General features: G+C 42.9%; 1 protein-coding gene across 3 annotated transcripts in view; it reads right to left on the bottom strand.

Moving 5' to 3' along the window:
* PDE1A (phosphodiesterase 1A) overlaps positions 1-22,723 on the bottom strand; it is a 216,971-nt gene that overhangs the window by 12,729 nt on the left and 181,519 nt on the right. For all 3 annotated transcript variants that reach the window (XM_040440829.1, XM_040440830.1, XM_040440831.1), the window contains exons 9-13: positions 21,824-21,925; positions 19,996-20,116; positions 14,078-14,159; positions 11,568-11,688; positions 8,196-8,380 (exon numbers count right to left, since the gene is read on the bottom strand). In XM_040440829.1, coding sequence (XP_040296763.1) covers positions 8,196-8,380; positions 11,568-11,688; positions 14,078-14,159; positions 19,996-20,116; positions 21,824-21,925 — 611 coding nt within the window. The remainder of the gene's footprint in view (positions 1-8,195; positions 8,381-11,567; positions 11,689-14,077; positions 14,160-19,995; positions 20,117-21,823; positions 21,926-22,723) is intronic.

The following is a 22,723-nucleotide window of genomic DNA, read 5'->3' as shown; positions in this document are numbered from 1 at the left end:
GCACCTCTCAATCAGTATTTTGTGGAAACAGGTATATAGAACACCTGAATCAATACTTGGTGGAAGCAGGTATATCGCACCCCTCAATCTGTATTTTGTTGAAGCAGGTATATAAAACCCCTTAATCAATATTTTGTAGAAGCAGGTATATCGCACCCCTCAATCAGTATTTTGTGGAAACAGGAATATAGAACCCCTGAATCAATATTTGGTGGAAGCAGGTATATCGCACCCCTCAATCAGTATTTTGTGGAAGCAGGTATATCCCACCCCTCAATCAGTATTTTGTGGAAACAGGTATATCACACCCCTCAATCAATATTTGGTGGAAGCAGGTATATTGCACCCCTCAATTATTATTTTGTGAAAGCAGGTATATCAAACCCCTTAATCAGTATTTTGTGGAAACAGGTATATCGCACTTCTCAATCAGTATCTTGTGGAAGCAGGTATATCGCACCCCTCAATCAGTATTTTGTGGAAATAGGTATATAGAACCCCTTAATCAGTATTTTGTAGAAGCAGGTATATCCCACCCCTCAATCAGTATTTTGTGGAAACAGGTATATAGAACACCTGAATCAATATTTGGTGGAATCAGGTATATCACACCCCTCAATCAGTATTTTGTGGAAGCAGGTATATCGCAACCCTCAATCAGTATTTTGTGGAAGCAGGTATATAGAACCCCTTAATCAGTATTTTGTAGAAGCAGGTATATCCCACCCCTCAATCAGTATTTTGTGGAAACAGGTATATCACACCCCTCAATCAATATTTGGTGGAAGCAGGTATATCGCACCCCTCAATTATTATTTTATGAAAGCAGGTATATCAAACCCCTTAATCAGTATTTTGTGGAAACAGGTATATCGCACTTCTCAATCAGTATTTTGTGGAAGCAGGTATATCGCACCCCTCAATCAGTATTTTGTGGAAATAGGTATATAGAACCCCATAATCAGTATTTTGTAGAAGCAGGTATATCCCACCCCTCAATCAGTATTTTGTGGAAGCAGGTATATCGCAACCCTCAATCAGTTTTTTTGGGGCAACAGGTATATCACACCCATTGCAAATAGTTGTTCCAATAACGCTTGTCCCGCTATATACCTGCGGAATCGCAGCAGAACCACACACAACTTCTGCACAATACAAATGCACTATAATATACTTTCTATGTTAGAAAGTATATTATAGGTATATCACACCCCTTAATAAGTTTTTTGGGGGGCAACAGGTATATCACACCAGTTGCAATTAGTTATTCCAATAGCGTTTGTCCATCTATCTATCTGTGGTATCGCAGCAGAACCGGACACAACTGCTGCACAATACAAATGCACTATAATATACTTTCTATGTTAGAAAGTATATTATAAGTATATCACACCCCCAGTATATCACACCTATCGATAGCACATTTATACCAGTCCTTAAAAGGACTTTTGTGGCCCTATTAGCTAGCGTTTAGTGTCCCTAACAGTCTAACCCTGCTCCACAAAGCAACCTCTCCCTACACTGGCAAAACACAGAATGTAAAATGGCTACCAGATCGGGTTCTGTTATAGGTTGGGGGGGTGTCCCACCTGATGGATGTGTCAGAGTCATGGGTCAAAGCTTGGCGCAATGCAAAAGAATATGGCACATGCGAACATCGCCATATGTTCGCATGTTTGGCGAATCGCAAACTAGCAAAGTTCGCCGCGAAACGACCGCCAGGCGAACCACAAGGCCATCTCTATTGGGTACCTTCAGACTCTAGGGCCCAGATACAGCTGAAATTTCGGAACCTTCTATAGTTACACCCTTGTATGGTACAGTATAATTATATTGATTAGCAATGAGTGCGTTTGCTTGGAGATGTCCATAGTTAGGTGTACACCCATATTATCAACCCCTTACCAACTTTGAGAAGAATTATCTAAATTAATCTTTCTATGATCTTTTGCATTTATTACATTTCTATCCTATTCTGATGCTAAATACTAGAATATTCTGTAATATTATTTCCATTATTGAGCATTATGTATAAATGTGTCTCCTATGAAATTTCTGTAAAGGTGCCCTACATTGCTTTGGTCTGCCATTGTACACAACCACACGACAAAACAGTGCTGTGCTAATCAATTGAAAGCTACATGGTACTTAACCGCTGCGTGACTGCATCACAACTGTGCCGTGTGGTCGTACCCTTAGGCCACTTTCACTTGGCCAGCACTGGTTAGTATGGTCTGTATTTTGTGCCAGTATTTGTAAGCTTATACCAGGAGTGGGTCCAAGACAAAGCAGAGGCACAAATCTTTCCATTAGGCTTCATGAACACAACCATATTTTCCATTTGTGTGCTATCCACATTTTTTGTGGGTCACATGTGGACCCATTCTCATTTATGGGGCCAAAAACAAGCCCCCACAGCACACGGATGTCATCCATGTGCTGTACACATCTATATGACCCTACCACAAATAAAAGAACATGTCTTATTCTTGTTTGGTTTGCAGACAATAGTTATTTTTTGTGATGGGACAGTGAGATAAAGGCGAATTGCACACACAGAAGTTGTCCGTATTTTGTGGATCTGTGGTTTGCAAACCACAATATGGACACAGTTGTTTGCATGAGGTCATATACTTACTTCATGTCGTTTCCCCCTAGTTGCCACTGATGGTTTACAAAGACTGATGTCATATACTGATCAAATATTAACCATGTGAACGTGGCCTTTACTGGGTATGAGGTCTGGACAACCAGGCCATGTAGGATGGCTCACAGAATTACAGGACAGACGCTTTATTGATTTTTGTCATGTGTAATCTAAGCTATCATCACATCCTGCAGTTTATGTAGCCCATGACATCGCCCCTTCCTGATTTTTATTGCGTTCCTATAGATTATTGCAGCATTTATTGTTTGGATGAGTCACTTAAAGCATGAATAATTTAAAGCTCAGTTTATAGATGGGATCCTTTTATAATTTTTATGGCATTCCATGTAAAAAAAAAAAAAAAAGTTTGCATAGAAAAAGAGTTATTTTTCATCCATCCAACTGGTTCTATTGCATTTTTACATTGTTAACTTCCAAATACACTACAAACTACTATTGTTTTATTCTTGTGATTGTTAAAGGGCTTGTCCATACATATTGTATATGAAGCCATGTTGCTATATGATAAAAAGCATTTTCTATTTTCAAAATATCTGCCAGTTGTCAGTGAATGGAAACATTGTTTTGCATCCATCACTTATTTATTCCTTATCATGCTGTCAATAGACAAATAATTGGAGGCACTACAGACCCAGACTGTGTTGTCCAAAGAATTCCAGGTTTCTATGTGTACATAAGTAAGGCTCTGTTCACATTTTATCTAAGCCTTCCATTTGATGTAAAAAGGTAAGCCAATGCATACCAGCCCAGTGGAAGACAAAAGGACACCCTTTCACCTTCAGAAACAGTAGAATGTGCCAGCATCCATCCAGCTGTTAAAACTTCTAATGAGCTTTATTATTATTCTTGCATAAAAATATGCAATGATTCAACTCATACAGGGGTCTTTCTGAAGCTTAAAGGGAAGCTGTTACCATGAAAACACAATATAAGCTACAGGCAGCATATTATAGAGCAGGAGGAGCTGAGCACATATATAGATTTATGCGAAAGATTCAGTATAAACTTATAATTTATACATTCAAATTCCTGCTCATTCTGGGCTTTGAAGTCCAGGAGGCGGTCTTATCAGTGATTGACAGCTATCTGTGTATACACAGTCATAGAGGGAAGGTTGTCAATCACTGATAGGACCGCCTCCTGGACATCAAAGCCCAGAATGAGCAGAAATTAAAATTAATAAACTACAGGTCTTACTGAATCTTTTCCTATAAATCTATGTACACTGATGAGCAAAAGGGTAACAATGTTTTGAACTTTTGACTTTCAGGCTCCATATCTCACCATCTACTACAGCTTCATTTTATGGACAATCATCTCATACATAAATTGGACTTGGAGCTACTTAGGATATGATTAGTTATGCAGATTCTTGTCATGTAACTACATTGTTACTGTTTGCTCCTGGTGGTGGAACACTCTTTTTCTTCTTGTATACTACAAATTACAACCTGTTCTCACATTCCCTCAGTGTGTTGTTAGGTTGATACCCAAGTGATTCGAATCCAGGAGCAGCCATGAAGAAAATTTCCCAAGAAAAGAGAAACATCATCATCCGGCTCATCGATAGTGGCAAAAAATTGCCAAACTGCATCATGTGAGTGCCAGGACAGTTGGAAGAACATGAAATGAAGTCCATCCATCCATTCCAAAGCCAAGAGGTTGACGTCCAGGCAAAATATCGGAGCAGTGGAGGTGGCTCGTATGCTTCATAATAGTAAGATCACAGATGTCCTTGCAAGCACAGCACGACACGCACTACACAAGTCTGGAATGGGGCCCCGAAAAAAAGGTGAAGAAGCCTCAACTTTGATATCTTCATAAAAAGCACCGGCTCGAGTTTGCAAAAGAGTGTAGAGAGTAGAGGATTGGAAACTGGTGATTTGGAGCAATGAGATGAAAATTAATAGACTGGGCTGTGATAGAGAAACGAGGGAAAAGGAGGCTAACAGATCGAGAAATTGCAGGAACTGTCAAGTTCGGTGGAGGAAGCCTGATCATATGGGGTTATTTCACAGCCAAGGGCAGTGGATACTTTCCAAGGATCGATGGTGGTCTCAATTCTGAGCTATATGTGAATATCCTACAAGATGAGTTACTTCGTACACTCGAGTACTATGGGTATGAAAAGGACAACGTAGTGTTCCAGCAGGAAAACGACCTGAAGAATACGTCGAGGTTGGCAAAGAAATGGTTCAATGACAATGAAGTATAGGTGCTGTATTGACCACCACTGTGCTCAGATCTCAAATACCACTTGTAGGTAGAGTTGAAGAAAAAGCTGTATTCATACCCAAGTGAGTCGACAAGTATGCACCAACATGTAGAGGAGACCTGAGAACAGATTTCAGTCGTGACATGCTCAAACCTGATCGGGACCATGCCCAGAAGGATTCAGGCAGTGTTAAAAGCCAAAGGTGAATTTACAAAATACTAACAAAATAATAAAAATTACAATTTAGAATTTTAGGAGCAAAACCGTAACAATGCAGTTACACGACAAGAATCTGCATAACTAATCATATGCTAAATAGTTGCAAGTCCAATTTATGTTTGAGATAGCTAAGATGATTGTCCATAAAATTTTGGTAGTCTCACGTTCAAAGCTGTAGTGCAGGGCTGGCCAACCTGCGGCTCTCCAGCTGTTGCAAAACTACAACTCCCAGCATGCCTAGTCTGCCTACAGCTATCAGCCTACAGCAGGGAATGGTGGGAGTTGTAGTTTTACAACAGCTGGAGAGCCGCAGGTTGGCCAGCCCTGCTGTAGTGGATGGTGAGATATGGAGCCTGAAAGTCAAAAGTTCAAAACATTGTTCCCCTTTTGCTTGTCAGTGTATATCAATCTGCTCAGCTTCTCCTGCTCTATAACATGCTGCCTGCAGACCAGAAATCATGTTCAACGTGGCAGGTTCCCTTTAAGATTTCTGATGCTTTTTGTATGTGAGAAATAGGGGAGCAGGATCTTCTCTGCTTTCTGTATGCAGTGTATGGGAGACATCATACCAGCTAATCTCCATTCAGTAGCGCAGGGACAGCTGGGAATTAGAGATAGAGCCTACAGAGGGGAAAGTTGGGGAAAAATGACAATATAACAGTCAGAAAAGGTGCTACTCCTCATTTATACATACAACAGCCTACCCTGAAAAGTCACCGGACACGACAGGTATGCTTTAAGGAGTTTAACATTACAAATGTGCAACAAGGGGAATCTAAAAGAACAAGCAAACAAACATCTTTTCCACAGTATTGTAGTAAAATAAATGGATTAATACTGTTTGGTCTAAGTTGCAATACAAGCTTACATAACGGATTAAAATCCGACATGCATTTTCCGCAGCAGAAATCTGAGGCTCATTATTAGTCAATGGCTTAATCCAACTAAAGTAAGCAACAGATCAGTTATTTTTGTAGGTAGATTTTCCACAGCACTGGTAGAAATCATGCAGTAATTTTCCTATGCATGCAAGTAGAGTGGTGCAAACCCTACTGACGTGCATGGGATGAGAATTTTACACAGATTATAGCACAGAATAATAGGAAAACTAATTAATTTTCTCTGAAATGGTGTTAAAAAATAAAAATCACACTTACCTCATCCATTTCCGTGTCAAGAGGCGGCGGCGGCCATCTTGCTTGAAGATCCCGGGTGAAATCTCGTTCGCAGTGGTGAAATTTTGCGCTGGATGTTCAAGCAAGATGGCCACGACGGTCTCTTCACGATCAAATGGATGAGGTAAGTGTGATTTCATTTATTTATTTATTTTTAATTTGCAAACACTAAAATTCTATAATATTGATTTCAGATGAATTAGGGGTTCAATGACGAGGGGTGGCGAAAACGCTGTTTCCTGTTCATTGCACCCGCTATTTACAAAGAAATGCCCTTTGTGACGAAGTAATTCATTTTTTTTGTAAAATTCGGCGAGGCTGCAAAATCGAATTTTAGAGAACTTTGCTCATCTCTAGTGGTTGATATACTGTAGACTTCTCACATTGAAATTGCCTGCGGATAATCCACTGCCTTTACAGTAAGAAACCGCATCCACGTTCTACAAAAAGTGTCTGCAAGGGAATCACCACATACCTTGACATAGAAATTTTTAATTCACACCGGTCAATTGATGTTGCAGATATCTACTGCAAAGCAGAGGGTGAAATCTGCAGCAAAACACACAACATTTCCACTTTGTCATTTGGCCAGTGCGAATTTCAGCCAGATGTGTTGTGAAGTTTCCACAGCGGACTCTCCGCTGACTCTGGCCTATTATTATTATTAGACTTGATATTTACGGCTCACCGCATTGTGCATTTTTTTTTGATAATTATAACTGTATCAGTTCCCATTGCACCAATGCCACTATTCGCCATTTGCAGAAATCATGCTCATGCTGCGTCTTCTTTCATTTGCCACTAAAGATCATCTCCATCCTATACGTAGGATCCAGTTGTTCTATTATAACACATACATTTACCCCACATCATCTTCAATTGATCATAGTACAAAGCCATCCAGCCAGCACAGACAGAAATGATCTATTGATTTGTATGTAAGAGTGTTGTGGTCATGCTCTGTACTTCTGTGCTGGTAGAGAGAAGATGAGCTGAGTGGTCCCCAACACCTACTATTAACTGGGTGATTCTTTGCTATCTGCCTTTAGCTTTATAATAGAAGTCTTATGTTGTAATACTGCACTCTGATGATAATGAGAAGACTGCTGCCCCCAGTGTACACAGCACAAGCTGAAAAAGTGATCTCTAAAAAGTGCTAGCATAATGTGAGTGGCCTGTGTAAAGACTGCAATGTACAGTGTATGCAGGGACTGGGAAATTTGCCCCGAAAAAAAAACTGAAGGTGAGGCGACACAAGTAGATAGGGCCAGCATAGATAGGCAGGGACAACAGAAGTAGGTGGGGCCAGCAATACCATAGTGCAGAACCAAATACCACAGTGCAGCAAAAAATACTGTCCTCCTCACCACAGTATTCAACTGTATTCATGTCCTGAGGATGGTGATACAACTGAATTCAGGAGGGCACCTGGTCAGGTTTATATGTACTTGATGTTCCTACATTAATGCTGAGGGCATCAGATCATTATGTACCTGGCCAGTGGCCATGAGGAGGGCTTGGGCGGCCCTCTGGGTGTTGGCCCACCAGGAAATTTCCCTGTAGGGTCTATGGCCAGTCCGCCCCTGAGTGCGTCACTTAGACACCTCTCCTCCCCCACAGCTGTACTGAGCCAGGGTTCTATGATAATGTAAGTTTGGCTGACCAGAACTGGAGGAGGTCTACATATTGTGGCCATAATGTGGATATTAAGATGCAGCTGTTTTGGAGTTCTCAGTTCATGTAGTAATTTATTTTGCTGAAGCCAGAATGTGGAAACAGGTGCTTGAAGATTTGGGTGAACATTTACATGGAAACAGCTTAAAAAGAGATATGAATATGTGTATTTGCAGTGGGCAGATATTGTCACAAGACACAATTGGAGGAGATAGCGCTGCACTCATACTGATGGTGGTAATACCTTGCACTGCCAGTTCTTTCCATCGCTCTTTGTTTTGCTGAATAATTTCCACCAAATTCTTTTTGAAATGTTGTAAATCTACAGTCGCCAAAGAGTAATCCATTGTAGAGCTGCCATCTGTTTGCGGTGTTCGTACGCTCTTCCTCTGTAAGTCTGTACCACGTCCAAAATCAGAGTTATTTAGGCTACAAAAGAAAGAAATGTGATTTTTCTTGGTCGGGTACCAATACGTTTCTGACAAATGATAATATTACTGAGATCTCAAAGGTTGACTTAGGCCTCATACACACAACCGTATTTTGTTTCCGTGTCCGATCCGTTTTTTTTGCAGATAGGATGCGGACCCATTCATTTCAATGGGTCCGCACAAAACGCGGACAGCACAACGTGTGCTGTCCGCATCAGTATGTCCGTTCCGTTGCTCCACAAAAAAAATAGTGCATGTCCTATTTTTTTCTAGTTTGCGGACAAGGATAGGCATTATTACAATGGATCCGCAAGAAAAACGAATCTGCAAAAAAAACAGATGCCATATGGAACGTTATCCGTTTTTTTTTTGCGGACCGCAAAACACATACGGTCGTGTGCATGTAGCCTAATACAGATACTAATGCAGATTAATGTATAATGTATGAATGTGTAAATTGTGCAAATGTTTTACGCAGGTGTGGAAAAAATGCTGCAAAGTGAGAATGCTTTCAAAAATATAAGTGTTAATAGTTTAAATTTTAATTTCTTCTGCAGCAGGACAGTAACCCCAAACATACAGCCAATGTCTTTAAGAACTATTATTCAGAGTAAGGCCTTATGCACACGGCCGTTGTTTTGGTCCGCATCCGAGCCGCCGTTTTGGCGGCTCGGATGCGGACCCATTCACTTCAATAGGGCCGCAAAAGATGCGGACAGCACTCCGTGTGCCGTCCGCATCCGTTGCTCCGTTCCGTGGTCCGCAAAAAAAATATAACCTGTCCTATTCTTGTCCACGTTTTGCGGACAAAAATCGGCAGTTATATTAATGGCTGTCCGTGCCGTTCCGCAAATTGCGGAACGCACACGGACGCCATCTGTGTTTTGCGGATCCGCGATTTGCGGACCGCAAAACATACAACAGTCGTGTGCATGATGCCTAAAGAAGAACAATGAGTCCTGGAACTCATGATATGGCCCCCCACAGAGCCCTGATCTCAACCTCATCAAGTCTGTATGGGATTACATCAGTGTTCCTCAACTCCAGTCCTCAGGGCCCACCTGCTACCCATGATTTGAGAATATCCCACAGAATGAATACCTGTGGTAAGTCCTGATTCACCGACACTAATTATATCACCTGCTGAATGCTAAGGAAATCCTGAAAACATGACCGGCAGGTGGGCCCTGAGGACCGGAGTTAAGGAACCCTGCATTACATGAAGAGACAGAAGGATCTGAGCAAGCCTACATCCTCAGAAGTTCTGTGGTTAGTTCTCCAGGACGTTTGAAACAGCCCCCCTACTGAGTTCCTTCAAAAAATTTGTGCAAGTGTACCTAGAAGAACTGATGCTGTTCTAAAGGCAAAGGGAGGTCACACCAAATATCTGATTTAGATGTCTCTTTTGTTCATTCAGTTTGCATTTTAAACTATTAACATTTCTATTTTCAAAGTGTTACTTTGCAGACAAAGATATCAGGTGGTAAATGATAATAACATAGAAATGGTAAAAAGGTTCAACCTAAAATTCAAATTCCTCTAAATCTAGTGTTGACCCAGAAGAAGAAAAAAAAAACCTGTGACTCAGCTGCCAATTGACACATATTAGGGGGATAAATACATCCAGAAATCACAAGAAATCCTTGGATCGATGGGCCCTCTCTAGTAATCTAGTAAATATTAGTGTTGATCACGAATATTCGAATTTCAAATTTTTATTGCGAATATAGGTACTTCGAAAATTCGCGAATATTTTGAATATAGTTATATATATTCGTAATTTCGAATAATCGATTTTTTTTTTTATATATATATTTTTTTATATATATATATGTATTTTTATCAGTACACATGATCCCTCACTGCTTCTAGCTTGTGGGCCAATAAGAAGGCTGCAATATACTTGACTTTAGGAGTAGTAGTGTTTGCAAATTTTGCTCTATATTTGTTTTTTTAAAATATTCGCTATATTGCTATATATTCTTGTTTTAGAATATTACGAATATTCGAAAAAACTAAGTTATAGCAATATAGAGAATATTCGGAAAAAATCGAATATAGAGCAATTTAGCTAATATAGTGCTATAATCTTCTTTGTCTAATAGTTGTAAGTTGAAAAATTCGCAATAAAAAATTTGAATCCGAAAATTCAAATTCCAAAAATTCGTATATTACACAATCATTACCTTTCCGATTTTTTGAGTAAAAAAAAAACGCGAATTTTCGAATTTGCGAATATTCGACGAAAATATTGCGAATTCGAATATGACCCCTGCCGCTCATCACTAGTAAATATAACCGACATCTGATATTATCTTATTGTATACTTTTATTGTAGTGTATGTTCAGACATGATGTCTACTATCCAGGGGAATGCTCACAGATTTTCACCTTTTGGAGCACACAGGGTGAAATAGGTGACAATTTTTTATCAAAAACCTTAGCAATATGTCAACAGACAAGATGCATGGGGAACAAGTCACTCCGGCGGCCGGTGACTGTCTGCAGCAGCAGCACACATGACCCCCATCAAACCAGATGTTGAAAAGTGGGACTAATGGATGGAAGTGGAGGACTAAAAGGCCCAGGACTCTGTGGAGGGAAGCAGGTAAGTATACTTCCCTCTGTAGGTCAAATGACATAGGGGGATCTGGCCGAAAGGCTTCCGAAGGTGGACAGATCATCTTTTGGAAAAGCTTTCTATGGTTCCACTGCTCTTCTTATTTCTGTACCGTACATACAATAAAATGTAGAGGCCTGCTGGACTCCTCACCACAGAGACCACTGATTGGTTGGCAGCGGTCGCGTGTGTATACGGCATTTCATCACTTCTGGTCCAGCGGGGGGCGAGAAGCCGAGCAGAAGGTTATAATTGCAAGTAATTACGCAAAATCATATCAGCCAATAGAAGAGAGCCACGGCCCAGGTGTAGTTACAATTATATAAACAGATTTAGGCTCATGTATTTTTTTTAATTGAATGCATACAAGATATACCTTTAACTTATTCCAGCTTGTGTTTGATTTTAAGTAAGTTTTGACTGTAACTTTCAGAGTGCATGCACTACACCCAGCCGCCACTTGGTGGCAGTATTGTATAGGAATAAAAAGAGGACAAGGTGAAATAACCACTTTTCAGCAGTGACAACTCTTACCTTTGACATAAATGGAAAGTAAACGACAAACCTGGATTTATTGTAGACAGAATGATCAGCTTTTGCAGCTTCCTCTATAAGAGGCATAACAATTTTCTCGGTTGAATCAGTTAGAAGCGTGAATGTTGGCTCCACTATGAAGTCTATAAAACCTGCAAGTGGTAATAGAACAAACAATAAGACAGAAATCAATTAAAATAAATAGTATTTCTATCAGCGGTTGTGTCGCTGCCGTTCATAATCAGCAGAAAATATTTTTCTAATTTTCTTCATCATCATCATTACAGATGTGCCAATTACTGGAAAATTAGATTCGGATGCTTCGCTGAATTTTACCAAAAAATTTGCTTTGTGACGAATTACTTTCTCACGAAGTGCATTTCTTTGGAAGTAGTAGGTGCAATAACAGGGATCGGCGATAGCGTTGCCCCCGTCATTGTACCCCTCATATGCTGAGTGTAAAACGTAAAAACAAAAAAGAAAATCATACTAACCTGATCCATTTGCTTGCGACAGGCTGGTCGCCACCATCTTGCTTGAAAAACTTGAGCGAAATCTCGTGCGGCCCGAGATGACGTCATCGAGCCGGCTGGCGTGGTGATATCATACGTCGCCTCACACGGGATTTTGTGTAAGACCTTCAAGCAAGATGGTGGTGGCCGTCCCGTCGCGAGCAAATGGATCAGGTTTTGGAACAAAGTTTTTTGATGCACAGTAAGTGACCAGGAGGCAAAAAACAATGCAAGCAAACAAGAGAAACGCAAACCCCAGAAGCAAATGAATGATAATGCTATAAATTTTCTTGTTACATTTATTTAAGTTTAGAGGCCCATATTCACTAACAGAGTTGTGCCTCTTTTGCGGCGTAATTTGCACCGATAACAACCGAGGTTTCCGACAAGCTTGACACTTTTCCAAGTTGTCTAGACAAGAGGGTGTAGTTTAGAGGAAAGGGGGCATGGAGTGAAATCTGACAATGTGCGGCAAAATGTTGCTACAAATATTTCACGTACGCTTCACCAACATATAGATGGTTTAAAGCTAGACACATATAGCATGAGCCTCTAGACCTTTTCTGGTTTGCTGGTCTAAGATTATGTTGTATTAATATTAGACAGCATTAGTTAAATGTGGCCATTGTGTCCATCTACATTTTTTTAAAACTTATATATGATATATATAATACATATGCAGTGGCCCCTTAGGATACAACATTTTCAACATATAGTGGTCTTTCCTGGGCTATCGTAAGTTGAAACTATACTCAGCATACAATGTTTCAGACCCAGATCCAACCAATCAGCATGGCCATTTCATTGGTAAAACACTTGTATTGTCTAGTAGCTCCTCTGCAGTACTAGATGTTCTGTACTGTCCCCCGTCTGTGCCAAGGCGAACTGCTCCTTTGGATATTAGATATGGAGTGACTCCATTTTATTTTCCTGGTACACTGTGCTCTATACCCTGAAGAAGCTCCTATCCTCATCATAGAAAGTGATTCACAGCTTTTAGCATCTATTCCTGGCTGTTATATGGGAGGATTTGCTATATGTGTGGTAGTTATCTGCTTATTTTACATAAATCTTCATTTTATCTTTTCTTGGGATGAAATTTTGGAGCCTTGGAACCAATTACTAGTTTTTCATAGAGTTATAGACTCAAGTTACAATGGTTTCAACATACAGTGGTCGTCCCAGAACCAATTAATATTGTAACTTGAAGAGACACTGTATTTGCTTATGTGTGGACAATCCTATACTTATAAATATATGCTAGTTCAAAAAAAAGGAAAAATTACAGTTTTATGTTGTTTAATCAAATATCATTTAGTCATTTTGAGCACCTATCTAGAAGCTGATTAATATGGCCGACATGAGTTCAGAAATGTGAATGTTTTCCTTTTCTTGCATTTTTTTGTGTTACCTTTCACCTTTCACTTGTGTTACCTTTTACTTTTGTAAAATGCACAATTTTGTAGCGATTTTGCAAAAACAAACAACTGAAATGTATTTGAGGGCTTATGCACACGAACATATTTTTTGTGGCTGTGCCCGTTGAGTATTTTTTGTGGCTGTACCCGTTCAGTATTTTTTGTGGCCCATATGCATAACCATTCACTTCAATGGGGCCCAAAATGACTCTGTGTGCATTCCGTGTCCGTATGTCCATTCCGCAAAAAAATAGAACATGTCCTATTATTGTCTGCATTAAATACATGGATAGGACTGTTCTATTATGGGCCGGCTGCTCCGTTCTGCAAAATCTGTGTTTTGCTGACCGCAAAACAACTGTTGTGTGCATGAGCCCTAACTCTGAGATTCAAATTTTTAAGTCAGTTTGGTTGCAATGTGTTGTTTGGTTGCAGTCCCTCTTGCTGCAGCCGGTCCAGTCCCTCAGGTGTTTAGTGATCCCACTCATAGCAAACAGTATATTAGAAAATTGGACCATGTCTGGTGCTTGATTATTTCAGATTTTATTATTGAGTCTGGGGTGATCCTTCAAATTGTTATCAAAAAGAAGCAGACAAAAGCAATTGATTACCTATTTGTGACTGTGCTACCAGTGTTGACTTTCGGTCGCAGAGTGGTGAGAAGGGAAGCCCTAATTCCACCTCTTTGTCCCCCTGTAAATATAAATGATTACTGTTAAAGAGGTTATCCATTTTCACAAAAAAAAAAAAAAAAAAAAATCACACCAGCGTTTAACCTATTGTTTTTCTGTCAATTGATGCTGAAAATTACAAAACTAGAAAACCCCTTCAATGTAATTTTTTTTAAATCAGACATCACAGTACATGACATTCTAGAACCAGCCCTGTACCTCACATTAGTTGTGGCGAGAGACAAAAAATGGGGAGAGGCGCTCATAGGGTGGTGGGTATCGATAATACGGTTTGTAGAAATGGATGGAGTGTGCTCACCTTTTGGTGTTGTGCGTGGGTGCGCACAACGTCCGTAGGGGCAGGTCCACAGAGAGAGGGAGGGGGGGGTCGGTGCCGCCAGTACCCGTTCGGTCCCTTTGGATGGAGTTGCCAAAAACTCCTAGGGACTGTGGAGGAAGTTGTGGGTGGTTTGTGTGCTGGCACACGGTAGGGTACTTCTTTGGCGCACAAAAGATGACCTCAATCGCGGAACGTTTGGTTTGATAGCTGTTTATTGTGCAGTAGACAACGCGTTTCGGAGTTTTTTAACTCCTTTCTCAAGTCTTAGGGGCGTCGGCAGCAAGAGTGGCCAGAAGGCTGGGAGCCTCTTCTGGTGCGTGCTTGCACAATAAACAGCTATCAAACCAAACGTTCCGCGATTGAGGTAGTCTTTTGTGCGCCAAAGAAGTACCCTACCGATCTCCCCATTCATTGTTCAAATTGCTCTGCTAGATTTGTATCAGGCTGGCACCTTGGGGGGGGGGGGGTCTCTTTTGTGGCAGCTCACTCCATGCTATAACTCAGAAGGCAGGTCCTATAGGCTGCAACTCGGGAGCGTGTCCTTTCAGCTGCAGCTATCTCCCTATGTCACAGCTTCTAACAGAAGATACAATTGGTGGCAGTTAAAGGGTGAAACTGAGCACATGTGACCACCTTAGCAATGTGGAAAGAGAAATAAGGAAAAAAACAAACTGAAGGTGGTGCTATAAAATTGTAAATTACATGCAATTACAAAGGTGTTCTGATCCAGGTGCTGGTTTGAAAAAACTAGATTTTTGTACTTACCGTAAAATCTGTTTCTCTTCCGTTCATTGGGGGACACAGGCTTGACTGCTGCCACTAGGAGGCGACACTTAGCACAAAAGTGTGAGCTCCTCCCTCCAGCTATACCCTTCCTACAGGGACTAAGCTAAAACAGTTTGTGCAAAAGCAGTAGGAGAAGCAAAAGAAAAACAGGAAAACCAAACAATGTACAAACCCAGAGCCACGTAGGCCACAACAAGGCCCATAACAAGAGAAAATGGGTGGGAGCTGTGTCCCCCCCAATGAACGGAAGAGAAACAGATTTTATGGTAAGTACAAAAATCTAGTATTCTCATCCGTATCATTGGGGGGCACAGGCTTGACCATGGGATGTTACAGAGCAGTCCCAGGGGTGGGCCATAAACGAAGATGCCCTCTGGCCAATCAGAGAACCGCCATCTGCAATACTCTACGCCCCAGAGAAGCGTCAGAAGATGCAAAAGTGTGTACTCTGTAAAATTTGGAAAAGATGTGCAAAGACAACCAGGTAGCTGTTCACACCTGAAGGCCCGAAGCCCCATGATGTACTGCCCAAGAGGCCCCCACTAAACCAAGCAGAATGAGCAGTAACCCGGAAGGTCGGAGCCCGGTCACAGATGCGGTACCCTTCCACAATGGCCAAACAAATCCATTGGGAAATGGAAACTTTGGACGCAGCCAGCCCTCGTCTCGGTCCCTCTGAAATGACGAATAGAGAATCTGTCCATCGGAAAGAGGATGCGAACGGCCCAAACCAAATCCAGAGTGTGGAGCGACTGCTCACGAGGATGAGACGGGGCAGGACAAAAGGAAGGGAGAATAATCTCTTTATTGAGATGGAATGCCAACACGACCTTCGGAAGAAAGGACTGTACAGGGCTAAGGACTACTTTGTCCTGGTGGAGGATAAGGAAGGAAGATACCATGTGGCCCAGAGCCCTCATACACTGGCGAATGGGAAGAGGCTGAGGCCACAACAAAGAGAGGATCTGACGACGGAGAGTGGAGAGTTTGTCCGGGGGCAAGAATATCTTGGCCCGATCGGTGTCGAACAGCATGCCCAGAAACATCAGCTGCCGAGATGGATAAAGACATGACTTTGACAGGTTCAGAACCCATCCGAAGCATTCCAGGGTGTCCTGGACGATGTGCAGGCTGTCTACCATTGCCTGGAATGACAGACCCTTGATCAGGATATCGTCCAAGTACGGAATGGCCACTATCCCCCTGCGATGAAGCAGAGCCATGACTAAGGCCAGAATCTTGGTAAGGTCTGGGAGCTGTGGAAAGACCGAACGAGAGGGCTACAAACTGGTAATGAAAAGGTCCCACTGCGAACTGAAGATATTTCTGCCTACACAGATGGGAACATGGAGGTAGGCGTCCTTGATGTCTATCAAGGACAGATACTCCCCAGGGTCCATGGATTCAATGACCGAACGCAGGGACTCCATCCAGAAGCGGGGGAGCCAAAGAAATCGGTTGAGGGCTTTGAGGTCTAGGATGGGATGGACCGTACCCTCCTTGGGGACTACAAAGAGATTGGAGTAGAATACGCAAAAACTGTCTTGAGGCGGAACCGGAACAATCACTCACTGCCACAGAAGGGTGATAATAGCCTGAAAAAAGGAATGTGCGGCAGAGGGAGAGGTCGGGGAACACGAGCGAAAAAAACGGGGCAGAGGTGGGGATCAGAACTCCAGTTTGTAAACCTCCAATATGACTTCTCGCACCCAGGCATCCGAGACGTGAGCTAGCCAGACATGCTGGAACAGATGAAGACGACCTTCCACTCGACCGGGGGGCCCCAGAGGCCACCCGTCATGCAGAGGAGGACTTGGGGGTATAGGACTTGGAGCCCTGCTGGTGAGGACGCCAGGGTGGGCGAGGCTTGAAAGATAGCTGGCGCTTCTGCTCTGGGGCAGATTTGTCGGCTGGCCGCTTTGGGCTGGAGGAACTCTGAAAGGCCCGAAAAAGAGGTCCGCGCTTTTTAGACCTGTTGAAGCGCGTCCTGCTCTGCCACAAATGGGTGCTTTTACCCCGTGTAGCATCAGAGATAATCTCATTCAGATGCTTGCTGAAAAGTCTGCTACCTGCAAAGGGTAGGGATGTCCAGGCCCGTTTAAAAGCATTATCCGCAGCCCAGCAAGATAGCCACAGGGTACGGCGAATAGCCACCAAAAGGGCTGAAGAGTGGGCCAAAAGCCTGGCTGTGTCCAGCGAGGCTCTGACGTAGCTTGTTTGCCCACTCGGTCACAGACTTACTAACCCATGTCGAGGCAAAAAACGGGCACAGGGCAGTGCCAACTGCTTTAAAAGAAGATTTGGCAAAAGATTCCAATTTTTTATCCCTTGGGTCCGAGAAGGAAGCCCCATCCTCCATAGGCAAGTTGGTATTCTTAGCCAGGCGGGATACCGGAGGGTCAACAATAGGAGAGGACAACCATTCCATTCCTCTGGAAAGGGATATAAGACGTCTAAACGTTTCGATAAAGCAAAACGCCTGTCAGGGAAGTTCCATTCCTTGGAAAGGGAGGAATCAAACTCAAGGGTGGTTGGAGAACACCTTTGGCGAGCGACGGGATCGTCTGAATGAAAAACCAGAACCAGCAGATGAGGGCGCAGAGTCCTCAACCTGTAAGGTTTCTATAACCGCTGCGATGAGATTATCTACCATAGAGGACAGTTTGGAAGTCTGGTCCTCCGGTGAGACAAAGTCAGCGTCTGACAACTTTTCCTCAAAACACGCCTCTTCTAATGTGGACGTGTCGGAGCAAGATTACTTGGGAGGTGGCGGGGAGATGGATGAAATGGGGGACACATACGCCCTTTGAGGAGAGGGTGGTCTGGCCTGTTTTGCAGGACGCCCGCAATGGGGAGCAGCAGAGGGGCCCCAGAGTCTGACTGTTCAGTAGGGGTGGCCGCGTGGCCAAACGCCCCAGCATTTCCATAATGGCCCTGTTGGAATGGGAAACGCCCTGCACCATCTTAGACAGAGAGAGCACCCACTCCAGCTTTAACATGGGCTGGGCGGAGGGGGGCGATTGGGACAGGGTCACAGCCACTTGGTGGTGGAGCGGAGCAAGAGGAGCAGAGGGGGTCCAACTGACCGAATGGGAATTTTGAGCGACAAGAAGCACATGCAAAATGTCACACGGAAGTGACCGCCGGCTTTGGGGCCTGGGATCTGGGTTTGGACATAGTGAGTACCTGTAGTGAAAGGTAGGAGGGTAAAGCTAGACCCTGTAGGAAGGAGGGGAAAGAGGATACCCAGCCTCCTGAGCAGGAGATGGACGGAGTCAGAGAAGCCAGCGCAAACAATTCACGTCAGGAAGCAAGATGAAGGAGGGGGGAAGCGGGGAAAACTCATGCCCAGCCCCCATAATGGAGTCGGCCACCCGCGATAATGAAAAAGGAGCACAGGTCCTCCTGATGGCGCACCAACTGACTCCCCAGGACTCTCCCCTACACCGGCCGAGTGGAGATGTCAGCCGGGTGAGAAGTACCCGCGGCGGGCGGATCACAAGTAGGCCGCAGTAGAAGCCAGGGCATCAATTTACAAGCAGCCCCTGCGAAGGAGAATAGCGGCACTCCGGGCGGACAGGTGGCATGGGGAGGGGGGGGGCGCAGTACCCAGAAAGAAGCTTGGCAAGTACAGAGGGCTTCCCTTCAGCCCACCCCCATCCCCACCCCTACAGGAGAGCTGTCACGCAGCTGTTAACTCTTTCCCCGCCTGAGGGGACAAGGCTTCGTTGGGGCCATCCTAGCCAGTAACTTGAGAAGGGGGAGGGGGGAGAGAGGGGTTTGGAGACAGGAATACTTATCCGCCTGGCGTGTTCTGCTCCCATGGTTCTAGCTGGGTCACCACCTTCGGTGTGCAGCCCCTTGGTGAGGGCCGCTACACCGGAACAGAGGGGAGTTATCGTGGGCAGCCGTGGTGACCCGAAGGCTGGCGGGATGCAGAGGCTTTAGGAACCTCTGGTCCTCCTTGTTTTCTGGAGACCAGGAAGGAGCAGTGGGCTTGAGGACCCCCTGGTCTTCCGTCTCCTGGGTGGTAGTGCAGCTAGGACTGCCTGTAATCCCGCTGGAAGAAAAGAAAAAAGGGGAAAAAAAAATCAGCAGACCTGCAAAGCAGGGAGGTCTGCCTCCTACAGACACTAAGCTAAAACTGTTTTAGGTTAGTCCCTGTAGGAATGGTATAGCTTGAGGGAGGAGCTCACAATTTTGTGCTTAGTGTCGCCTCCTAGTGGCAGAAGCTATACCCACAGTCAAGCCTGTGTCCCCCAATGATACGGATGAGAAATGTAGACTATTTTTAATGAGACCACCCTTTAAATATTGGAAGTAAAAATTAGAATAGTGATACTCTCAGACAAGACCATCGTACATGAACAGATCAACGCTCATGGGACAAACAGTTTAAAGCAATTTATACCAACTGTATTAAAAGGAGCTTGCCTCTAAATCATTTTGTTTGTGACCTATTTAACAGTGAGGAAATTAAATCACTGCTGGCGATAAGGAGACCATTTCCTTCTAAACTACAAGACATGTTTTCAATTTTGGAAAAGTCCCAAATTTTACAGCTGAAATGTTGGACGTAGTTTTGACATTAACGGCTTTATAAATGCGGACCAGGACACTCAACCTAAATCAGGGGAGGATCTAGCCCTATAGCAGTATATAGTGTGAATGGAAAGAAAAATAGAAAAGTGATGCTGGATATAAGATAGTGAATGGAATATTGAACTAGCACCTGTCTGAAAAACTCCTCCATCAGTAGGTCCGTCCACCGCTGATGCATGTCCCATGTTTTTGAAGGATGACTGATATCAGCAGCATGGAGAATCAAGGACATGGCTTTCGATTTGTCTATTCTGTGAAATAAAGGAAATAATTCAATCATGTCCTGAAATGAAGCCGTGGCATTGAACGGAAGAACCATTCAGTAGTTCTCATCAAGGCCGGTCTATTGCGGATTTATCTACTAATAACTCTATAGAAAACTCATTACACTCCATAATATATGACTGTTCACATTCACATGGTCAGTCATAATATACTGATTTTTCAGGACACTCCAAGCATTGCAGTCTCAATGGCATTGTTTAATTGAAATAATAAAAGTATTTTCCCTGTATTATTCTATAACATGCACTGCGGCACTGTTCTGTCACTGTTCATCCTGAGCCTGTTGTTTCATGAATATAATGCCAGAACTTACAGGGCATGCACCAAATGGATGGAGGTGGGGTGTTACTCTGCATATCTCTATGCCATTCAGGGTCTGGTGATAATTCCCATTGGTATCATAATTGATCACCTTTGGGTATCCAGCATCTGCTAGACCAATATACCGTAATGCAGGAGAGGACAACTAAGTGAATTTTATGCCCAGATAATTTTTGTAGTCTAAGCCTTGTGCACATGGTAAAGTTGTGTGCATGGAGCCTGTACTGTAAGACACAGCGACCCTATGGCTCCATATTAATAAATAGTAAACCAAACTTTAAAGTGAGTCTGTCAGCAGTTTTGGCCATGCCAAACTGCTGACAGCACTAGGTAGGGACTCAGGAGAGCAAGACAAACATACCTTTTATGGAGCTTTTTTTGTCAGGGGTAGTTTGAATATGAACTTTTCTTCTTCCAGATTCTGCTCCTTCAAGTGCACTGAAAGCAGAGCTTCACTGTAAAGTGCTATCTGCATTGACCTGCTTCACAGTCCCTCCCCTCGGCCCCAGGTGACAGATGTACTGGTTTCTGGTTGGATGTTAGAGCTGTCACTCAGAACAGAGGGGAGGGGCTGTGATGCAACTTAATGCAGAGGGGACTTCACAGTGAAAGTTTTGCAGGAGCAGAATCTGGCTAATACATATTCACACTAGCCAGATGAGAAAAGCTCTGCAAAAGAAATCTTTCTTCTGCTCTCCCCAGCCCCTTTCTACTGCTGTCAGCAGTTTAGCATGATCAAAACTGCTGACAGACTCCCTTTAATAAGTCTGCTGTTCAAACATTGCTGGTACCTACCATGCCACCGTCCTTCCTGTTATCTCCCTTACTTTATGATGTGACATCAATGAGGATGCCAGAGGCACATGACATTAACATTATTGTCCAAGTAGGGTAAACAGAAAGGAGAGTGGTCAGGTAGGCACCAGCAGTGTGTGAATCACTATATTTCCTGTATATACATATATAGTGCTAGACATTATTTACAAGCACCATTTCATCTGTATTGAATCTGTAGCCCTTTAATTTTGGAATTGCCATGACATGCCAATAGAATTGTATCTTTTTAGTCAAATAAGCGAGCGAATGGTTAAAGCCTAATAGGGCCAGTGTGTCTATTGTTGAACTAGAACCCGTGCACTTTCAATTTTGTGAACATGCATTGGCTCTAGCTCAAATATCCAGCGGGAGCAGGTCCAGCCCCTGACGACAGATTGATCTCCATGGTGGGTCATGGACATATTCCCTCTTTTCGATGCTCAGGTGTACTTGCTGTACTTTTACTTTCTTTTAAAGTTTTTGCATTGCAGGAAGGCTTATACTACTTCAATAAAGATGATGGGTGTATTCTTTACCCTTCTGGCTGCTGTAAGGTATTTCTCATGGTCTTTATCTGCTGGAAGTGACCGGACATATCTGTAGATAGAACCATCTCAATCACTAGTGTTCTCAAGTCTCTGTAAAAAAATTGGAAAGCATAGCATTAGAATCTAGCAAAAGTTTGCTGACAAGCCGTTCAAATATATTCAGACTTACAGTATGTGATTACATATGAATTTCATATAATAAGAACAGAACTTTTCTTTTATTTGCTTATATTTTAAGATATTTACATAATAAAAATTAAAGAAATGTTCTAAAATCCTCAGTGAAACTGTTCCCTGTAATACAAGATCATATTTAAAGGGGAAGTCTTAAATGTGCAAAAGCAAAGGCAGGCAATGTGATAAATAACAAAAGATCCAATACCTGCCTGTTACATCCCTCACCGCTGCTCTGGTGTTCCTTATCAGTCTTTGTATAACTGGCTGCAGCAATGACTGTTTACCCATGAGATTGCAGCAGCCAATTACTAGCCTCAGCAATATATGGAATGAAACCGCTTAAGCCAGTGATTGAAGGGGAGCACGGGAGCAGCAGTACTGGGGCAGCAGGAGATCTAGCAAGTAAGCAATAGTTATTTATCACACCGCCTGCCTTTTCCCAAATTTATCTCGACGAACTTTAACAACCTCTTTCAACTATCTTTATTAGAAATGAGCGAATTTCTCAAAAATTCAATCCGGCCTGTTCGCCAAAATCTTCCGAAAAGATTTGATTCAGTCCAAATTTATTTGCTGTGAATCGCGTTAAAAAACAGCTATTTCCTGGCTGCAGAGAGCCTGTATAGTGGTGTAGAACACTGTGCCTTGCAGTAACATGCATAGGGAGTCTACTTTGGTAGTGAAATAATACTGTGAGTCCGTATGACACGC

Source organism: Bufo bufo, chromosome 7 (assembly GCF_905171765.1).
Source record: "Bufo bufo chromosome 7, aBufBuf1.1, whole genome shotgun sequence".
Lineage (NCBI taxonomy): Eukaryota > Metazoa > Chordata > Amphibia > Anura > Bufonidae > Bufo > Bufo bufo.
Note: the sequence above shows the minus strand (reverse complement) of the source record. Positions and strands in the feature narration are given on the sequence as shown.